This window comes from Camelina sativa, chromosome 10 (genome assembly GCF_000633955.1).
Source record: "Camelina sativa cultivar DH55 chromosome 10, Cs, whole genome shotgun sequence".
Taxonomy (NCBI): Eukaryota; Viridiplantae; Streptophyta; class Magnoliopsida; order Brassicales; family Brassicaceae; genus Camelina; species Camelina sativa.
In genome coordinates, this window is record NC_025694.1 from 12,968,622 (window position 1) to 12,977,324 (window position 8,703).

Sequence of the window (8,703 nt, forward strand, 5' to 3'; positions counted from 1 at the left end):
GATGAGAGATCTCAGAGGTCGGCAATCGGTCGGCGAGATCGGGATGAGAGAGCTCGGAGGTCGGCAATCTGTCGGCGAGATCAGGATGAGAGGTCTCGGTTCTCGGCCTAGCGCCCGTGAGATCGGTGTGAGAGGTCTCGGTTCTTGGCCGTCACGCGATAGGACTCTAAACGAGAGAGATTGGCGAGGGGGTATGAACGAGGTCGGCACAGATGGCATGCCCGAGGTCGGCATAGGAGACGAACCGGAGATCGACATGGTTGAGGGCACTGCGACCACTCGTCGAATTGGTGAGATCGGCAGTCTCGCGAGCAGGATGTCAGCTCGGTGAATGGGTGCTCCTGAGGTCGGCGCAGTTAGTCGCTGGGTTGAGGTCGGTTCCGATCTCATGGTGGGTGGTCGCGAGGTCGATTCTGACGATGGTGATGCCGATCTCATGGTGGGTGGTCGCGAGGTCGGCATTTCGTGCAGAAAGGAAGGTCATCCTTCGACGAGCTCCCAAGTTCTAACGTATACGCGTGGTAAAACTCTTGCGGGAATCCAGCGTGCTTTTTCCGAAGAGTTTGCGGCTTATAAAGACGTTTTCGATGATGTTAGCGTCGGTATTGGAGCAGAGTGTGAAGGTTTGGATAGTTTGGCCAACGACTATAATTTTGCTGATATTCTCGAGTTCAGCGAAGATAGCGACAGTGGTTCTGATGGGAGTCCTATGGACGTTGTCCTGGCCTAGGATACTGGTCCACGTTCGGCTGTTTTGGGTCTTAGTGCTGCGTCGATTGGTGCCAATCTTTCATCCAGTCCGGCCGATCATGGTCCTTCGTTGTGCACATCGGATACTATTGCTGAGATGGCGCGGTGGTGTAGGATGCCCGAGGGATTGATTTTCCGGGTTCCTGAGTTTCACGAACGTCCTTGGACGCCTCCAACAGGTTTCATCTCGCTTTTTGAGCATTACTTTACTGAATGCGGTCTTTGGTTCCCTTTACCGAAATTTTTGATACGTTATTGTGCGAGGCGTAGGATTGCCATTTCTCAGCTTTCTGTGGGAGGTATCCGTAATGCGGTCGGTTTGGCGATACTTGGTACCAATTGTGGTGTAGAGGTTGACGTGCATTTTCTAGAGGAAGCCACCAAGTTCACAAAAGTTAGAGGTAGTCCGGGATACTTCTATACCAGCGCTAAATCGGGTCATCAGATAGTCATCGGGGCTGAAAAGAAGATTCGTCATTGGCAACGTTATGTTTTCTTTGTCAAGCGGGACGAGATTTCGGTTGATGATCTCGATGTGTTTTGTGCTACTGAGTGGAACATGTTTCCCGGTAGCTTCATAGTTTCTCACTCATACTTGTTTGATTGCTACTAACTGGTTTCTGACCCTTTAATTGTTTTTGTTGGTGTTTGCAGAGCCTGTCGTCCACTTGCTCGCTCATCCTCCAGGTTTTTTCGTTAATCTCAGACAGATCCAAACACTAGGGGCGCTCAATTGGCCTTCGATTACTCAGAGATCTCGTGAGTTTCCTGCTTATTCTGTTGTATCGATTGTTGCTCTCCTTGATGGTTATTGGGTCGTCACACTTTTGTTTTCCTTTTTAGGTCTACCTCGTTTAGGGATGGGAAAAGTTAACACTCGTCTTCCTCGATACGCTGATCAGTTCAAGAAAACTGTTGATGCTGGGTCCTTTTCGCGCGCTGCCGACACTGAGGTTGTCGATCCGTCAGCTGGCGGAGGTGCCGATCTGCGAGTTGCAGGAGATGTGATATTGGCGGAGGTGGCCGCTGCCCGTGCCGACAAAAGAGCTGCCAAGGTTCTTGTTGTTGTTCTGCGTGCGCAGAAGTCACGTGGTGACGCTTCTGATGCCCTAGCGATCGTTGTCGCTGATTCTTGGCGTCTTACTCCTGAGCCCGACACCACTGAGATTGATGATTCGTTCTCCTTTTCTTACAAGACGAAGGATGAGTTGTTCATCAACAACGCTGCTGCTTGTGGTGAGCTCGCTAGCAAGGTTTGCGGCTCTTTCGACCCGCTTCCCTCTGTGGGTTCTCTCTATGATCCTGAGCTGTATCGATCGTGGGCTCGGAAACACTTCCAAGTTGGCATTTCTCTTTATGTTCTTGATTGAATTTTTCCAATTATTATCTTGATTCCTTATTTCTTGCATTTCAGGATGGTGGTGGTGTGAACCGCATGGTCGTCTCGTACGAGCGTCGCATTGCCGAGCTAGAGAAGCAACTTGCTGATTCTCGCACTTCTGAACCGTCGAGGAGATCGGGTGAGGAGCTTCATCACGATCTTGAAAAAGAGCGGGGGGTTTCTGCCGTTCTTACGAAGCAAACTGCCGGTTTCAGGAAGCAGGTGGCCGATCTCAAGGCTTCTCTTGACGCTTCCCGCTCTCGTCTCGAGCAGTTTGAGGTCGATCACGCATTTCAGAAGGCGCAGTTGCAACAGCTGCAAGCGGAGCGACAGGGCGTCGATGTCAAGATTGCTGGCTACAGGTATCGTATTGAGAGGATGAGGGAGCATATTATTGACAACAGAGCGGCGCAAGAGTCTCTTCTGACTTTGAGCCAGGTGACCGACACCTGTGACTGTCTTCAGGGGCTGGTGAAGGGTGGTACGGTCATTCCGTCGAAGACTTTGCTCGGTTTGGAGGTTGATGCGAAGATGTGGGAGGAAAAGGTCCTTGGTTTCGAGATCACCGACGTTTTGGACAGCGACCTCGAGGCTCTTCCAAAGACTAAGATCGTTCCTGCGAATCTTCAGGCGGCGGAGGTTCCCGCGACCGTAAGAGAGGAGGTCTTCATGGCAGGGACGCCTACGGCCTCGGACGCTCAGGTTGCTGCCGAGCAGTGACTTGCTTTTGTTTTGTTGTGCTATTAGAACCTATTCCCGTTTTGTAGCGGATGTTGAGCCGTTTAGGCGNTGCGGCTCTTTCGACCCGCTTCCCTCTGTGGGTTCTCTCTATGATCCTGAGCTGTATCGATCGTGGGCTCGGAAACACTTCCAAGTTGGCATTTCTCTTTATGTTCTTGATTGAATTTTTCCAATTATTATCTTGATTCCTTATTTCTTGCATTTCAGGATGGTGGTGGTGTGAACCGCATGGTCGTCTCGTACGAGCGTCGCATTGCCGAGCTAGAGAAGCAACTTGCTGATTCTCGCACTTCTGAACCGTCGAGGAGATCGGGTGAGGAGCTTCATCACGATCTTGAAAAAGAGCGGGGGGTTTCTGCCGTTCTTACGAAGCAAACTGCCGGTTTCAGGAAGCAGGTGGCCGATCTCAAGGCTTCTCTTGACGCTTCCCGCTCTCGTCTCGAGCAGTTTGAGGTCGATCACGCATTTCAGAAGGCGCAGTTGCAACAGCTGCAAGCGGAGCGACAGGGCGTCGATGTCAAGATTGCTGGCTACAGGTATCGTATTGAGAGGATGAGGGAGCATATTATTGACAACAGAGCGGCGCAAGAGTCTCTTCTGACTTTGAGCCAGGTGACCGACACCTGTGACTGTCTTCAGGGGCTGGTGAAGGGTGGTACGGTCATTCCGTCGAAGACTTTGCTCGGTTTGGAGGTTGATGCGAAGATGTGGGAGGAAAAGGTCCTTGGTTTCGAGATCACCGACGTTTTGGACAGCGACCTCGAGGCTCTTCCAAAGACTAAGATCGTTCCTGCGAATCTTCAGGCGGCGGAGGTTCCCGCGACCGTAAGAGAGGAGGTCTTCATGGCAGGGACGCCTACGGCCTCGGACGCTCAGGTTGCTGCCGAGCAGTGACTTGCTTTTGTTTTGTTGTGCTATTAGAACCTATTCCCGTTTTGTAGCGGATGTTGAGCCGTTTAGGCGCTGTATTTTCTTTTTGGACCTTTGCATTATGACTGGACTTGCTTTATGTGTTGTCCTCTGATTTTATGATATATGTTCATCATTATATGGATGTGTTTTTCGAGAATTGCTATATTGGTCGCTTCGCCTCGAAAATCGTACTATTTGTTCTATAAATTAGTCTTCAAGTTGCTCATTTCTCATCATCCTCCTTTCTTGTTTTTAAGATAAACCTCTCCTCTTGATTTTAGAGTAGTTGAGATCGGTCATATGCATGTGACAACGAGGTCGGCGTGGCTGAGGAGGGCGCGAGAGCGGCTCTCTATGAGATCTGGTTACGTAGTTCGTTCCGAGATGGAGTTTTATCGTGCTTGGATCCAGAGGTTGAGAGCTTACATTCTCGCTACGCGTCGAAAGTTCGAGCGTCATTTCTGGTTTCATCGTGTTGACGGAATTATCAGATATCTTGAAACTATGATCGACGAGGGGTTCTTGGTTCCGAAATGGAGAAGGGATCGTTTGTTAGATGAGCGCTTTCGTCGTGAGGCGTCATTAGCTGAGGTGGAGATTCCCGTCCTTGAAGCGGGCGATCTCAAGCCTATTGGGAGCAGGCCCTTCGAAGGTCGACCCGAGCTTGATACTTGTCGGATTCGGGTTGACATATTGCGTCGTTACATTATTCAGCTATAGTGTACGGACCATTTCTTCATTGAAAGCAACCATGCTGAGGGGATTCGCTCGTATCTCGAGGAGATGGTTGCTAGGGGTGCGAATGTCCCGATGGACACGCTAGAAAGTCTGCGGAGGGAGTGCCAGTTCTGGCACGTGAAGATCGGCGAGCTTGAGTTTGATGAACCCACCAATGCTGATCTGGAAATTGAAGACTGAGTTTGCACTTGAGACTTGTTTGTTCTGTTAGTTTTTTGTGCCGAATGTGGCCTTTCGTATTTGGCTTTCGTTGCCTTGTCCTTGTGTGCTTTTGGATTATGGAATAAGAATGTTTTTGTGTTTTTCCTATCCTTGGTATCCAGTTGTACTTTACGGTGCAAGACGTCTCCTGGCTTATCCTATTACGTGTATCGAATACCAAATGTTTGGGGTGGTAGTCGAGATGAGCTCGTCGTACCTTTTAGGTGCGGCTCTGGTGTCCGGCTTACCCTGTGTGTGCCACGAGGTCGGCAAGAGAGTGCAAGTAAGAACTTGACTTATACAAACTTAACCGCCTGCTAGCTAAATGCGATCTGGGTCGGCTTATTTATGCGGATTATTTCACCGCTGCATCCATGAGGAACGCTTTTTAAATCGTTCCCTTGGCCAGAGGGTCGATGTAAGAGCTGGACATCTCGCAAAGACGGACTCGTTCGAGAGAGCTCATGTGTTTTGATGGGTTGAAACTTTTGTTTTTAATTTTTGGTATAGCTGTGCCTTGTGAAGGGCTGCCTACGTACCCTTAGAAAGGGATCAAGTCATTCGTAATTCATATTACAAAGGCGCGTTTTCCAATGGTAATAACGTTTAAGGTTGCCGGAATTCCATGAGCGAGGAATTGGTGTGCCATCCATGGAGAGCAGCTGGTAGACGCTGGGAGTGACAACCTTTGAAATCAGGTAAGGGCCCTCCCAATGAGCGCCCATTTTTCCTGCATTGAGCTCCGCAGTGTTCTCGAAGACCTTTCGGAGGACGAGATCGCCTTCGTCAAAGTGGCGTGGCTTCACCTTCTTGTTGTAATATTTAGCGGCTTGTTGTTGATAGTTCTGAATTCGAAGAAGTGCCTTGTCGCGTTCTTCTTCAAGAGTGTCGAGGGTATCGAGCATCATCTTAGTATTGAGAGTAGGATCGTGAACGAGCATTGAGCGTTGTAATGTCGGTACGCCAATTTCCTCTGGTGCAAGGGCTTCCATTCCATGCGCAAGGGAGAACGGTGTCCTTCATGTTGATCGGTGCGGGGAGGTTCGGTGTGACCATAGAACGCCATCTAGCTCGTCGGCCCAGAGACCTTTCTTATCTTCGAGTCGTTTTGTTAGTCCGTCAATGATGATCTTATTGGTCGCCTCAACTTGTCCGTTGCCTTGTGGATAGCGGGGGGGTCGACTTGCACAAACGGATTCTCCACTTCGCGCAAAAACCTTCGAATTGGAGCGAAGTGAACTGCGTGCCGTTATCGGTGACAAACTCATACGGAATTTCGTGCCTGCAAATGATGTTTTTCCACACAAATTTTTGGACTTCGTTTCTTCTGATTTTTGCATAGGCTTCGGCTTCAACCAATTTGGTGAAATAATCCGTCATAATAAGAATGTATTTCTTCTGACGGGACGCAGGGAGAGGTCCAACGATATCCATTGCCCACCTCATAAAGGGGTATGGTGGAGAGGTCGTTCTCAATAGTTCGGTTGGTGCGTGGATGATCGGAGCGTGGCGCTGACATTTCTCATCTAGCAACGAATTTTTCGCAGTTATCGTTCATGGTCAGCCAAAAATAACCATTAGTGCGTATGCGTTGTGCGAGCGCGCGACCTCCAAAGTGATTACCGCCGGAACCTTCGTGAACCTCCCGCATGACATCATTGATTTCTTTGGGACCAACGCCAGTCAAGAGTGCACCAGATTCTGTCCAACGTAAGACGTTGCCATCCAAGAGTGTGTAATGCGCGCAGCGAGTCCAAAGGCGTCGGGCCTCCCACTTGTCCGAGGGGACAATGCCGTCTGCGATAAAACAACGGATTTCTTCTTGCCAATCATGTGGTCATTCTTTGCGGGGTTCGGGATTAGGTTGGGCGTGCGACGATGGCGACGCTTGTTCTTGAGACAACGAAGTTTGTCCCTCTTCGATAGAAGCGGATCCTTGCTCGACCAAGCACTCAACATGTGTTAGTGGTTCACTTGGCGATGGTTCAATGACGAATAGCGTGAGAACGGAAGTGCCATTATCTGTTCTTTGTTTTTGGAGATTTGATCACTGAAGCTCTCATCTTCGATAATCTTTTTTTTCTTTTTTATTATCTTGATTGTTTCAAGAACACCTGTTGACGATAGCAAAGTTGGGGTATGCCAATTTTTTTTTTTTTTGGGGTCGGCGGTTCTGGACGGTTCGTCCTTGATGCCCTTTCTTTGTCTAACTCTATGTATCTGTTAGCACGGTGCAGTGCATCATCCAGAGTCAAAGGCTCATGTATTATGATGTCCTCCTTGAACCGGGAGCCGTGAGCGAGAGCATTACGGAGAGCTGATATTGCTGTGTCGTCAGCAATCGAGAGCTTCGAGACGATTCTTTTAAACCTCTCCATGAAGTCTCGGAGAGATTCGTTGTTCCGCTGGAACATGTTCCAGAGATCGACGTTCGAGGCACCTCGAATCATAAACGTAGAGTGATGTTGGAGAAAGGCGGTGGTCAGCTCGTGATAGCTCCCTATCGAGTTCAGCGGGAGCCGAGAGAACCACCCCTGAGCTTCGTGGGCTAGATTCTCGACGAATAGCTGGCAGCAGCCAGCTTCGTACTCTTCGTTGCTGAAATGAGTTCGGCTGATTGCAAAACTCATTGAAGTTAAAAACGGTTTCGGATCATCTAATCTGTTGTACGGGGTGAACTTGAACTTGTTTACGTAACGAACTTGAACGCGGGAGATCTGTGATGTAAACGGTGAGCGCTGGACTTCTTCGAGCACTCGATCAAGGTTGGGGGTAGAGCTCGTGGCTCGGTGGACTCTTGAAGATAGTTCGTGGACCATTTCCTCTAGGCGTCGTATGGTTTCATCTTCGAGATCGCCCTCAGACTGTCGGATCGGCAGTGTCGGAGTCGGCGGGTTTCCGCTCCTCTGGCCTTGGCCGTCTTGCTGCTCGTCATTTGGCTCCTCTCTACTGCGTCGATCAACGGATCCTACGATAATAGACGCCGGGCGGCGTCTGTGGTTGTCGTATCGGTCGTCCACCGATGGCTGTGGTGGGGGAGGATTCTCGTTCTCGCCGGCGGGGCTGCTGTCGTTTCGGCGCTCGCCCCTCCTTCGCTGGAGCTTGCTGATTTGGTTCTGCGAGGCCTCTTGTACGGCTGCAATCGCCTCGAGCCGTTCGTTTGTTCGTATTTTCTGGCCATCAAGACGATCGAGAATGACCTGCATCATATCATCGAGTCTGTTTCTCTTCATAGGTAAGGGGAGGGTGGCGTTGGGGAGAGTGGTAGCGTTGGGGAGAGTGGTAGCGTTGGTGAGAGCGGCAGTGAGGAGAGCGGCGGCGCTGGTGACCAGCTGGTCTGCGGCAGGTCCGGCTTCGGCGTGTGCAGCTATGAGAGGCTCAGAAGGCGCGTCGGGCGCTGGTGGAGAGATTGTGCTCGGCAGTGAGCCTTCGGTTGGGCTCGGCAGGGAGCCTTCGGTTGGGCTCGGCAAGGAGTTCGGTAGGGAGCTCAGCGGGGGAACTGTTCGTGTTCTCGTTCGCCCCCATCGCTGTTCCGTTGGCTGCTCTGTTACTTCGTTGAGGTTTTCGCCGGGGTTCGTCATGAGTCTTGAAACTTCGAGGAAGTGAGGATCGTCGGTCTTGATTCCTCAAAAGAAGCGCTTTACTCGGCCCCACGGTGGGCGCCAATTGTTTGTACCGGGGATTGCACAACTTAAACAAATAAAGATTTTGTGGGAAAGAGCAAGCAAATTCTTTTATTAATCGGGGAAAACGTGAGATCGTCACTTGAAACAAGTCGGGATCGAGCTCGTTAGTTCACAAGCGAACTAGCAAGCTAAAAGTGNACACCTGTGACTGTCTTCAGGGGCTGGTGAAGGGTGGTACGGTCATTCCGTCGAAGACTTTGCTCGGTTTGGAGGCTGATGCGAAGATGTGGGAGGACAAGGTCCTTGGTTTCGACATCGCCGACGTTTTGGACAGCGACCTCGAGGCTCTTCCAG

At 50.5% G+C, this 8,703-nt stretch overlaps 1 protein-coding gene across 1 annotated transcript in view; it reads left to right on the forward strand.

Annotated features, from left to right (window-relative positions):
- The window catches only part of LOC109126845, a 1,019-nt gene extending 688 nt beyond the window's left edge, over positions 1–331 (forward strand). The window contains exon 2 of the mRNA XM_019230718.1: positions 9–331. Coding sequence (XP_019086263.1) covers positions 9–331 — 323 coding nt within the window. The remainder of the gene's footprint in view (positions 1–8) is intronic.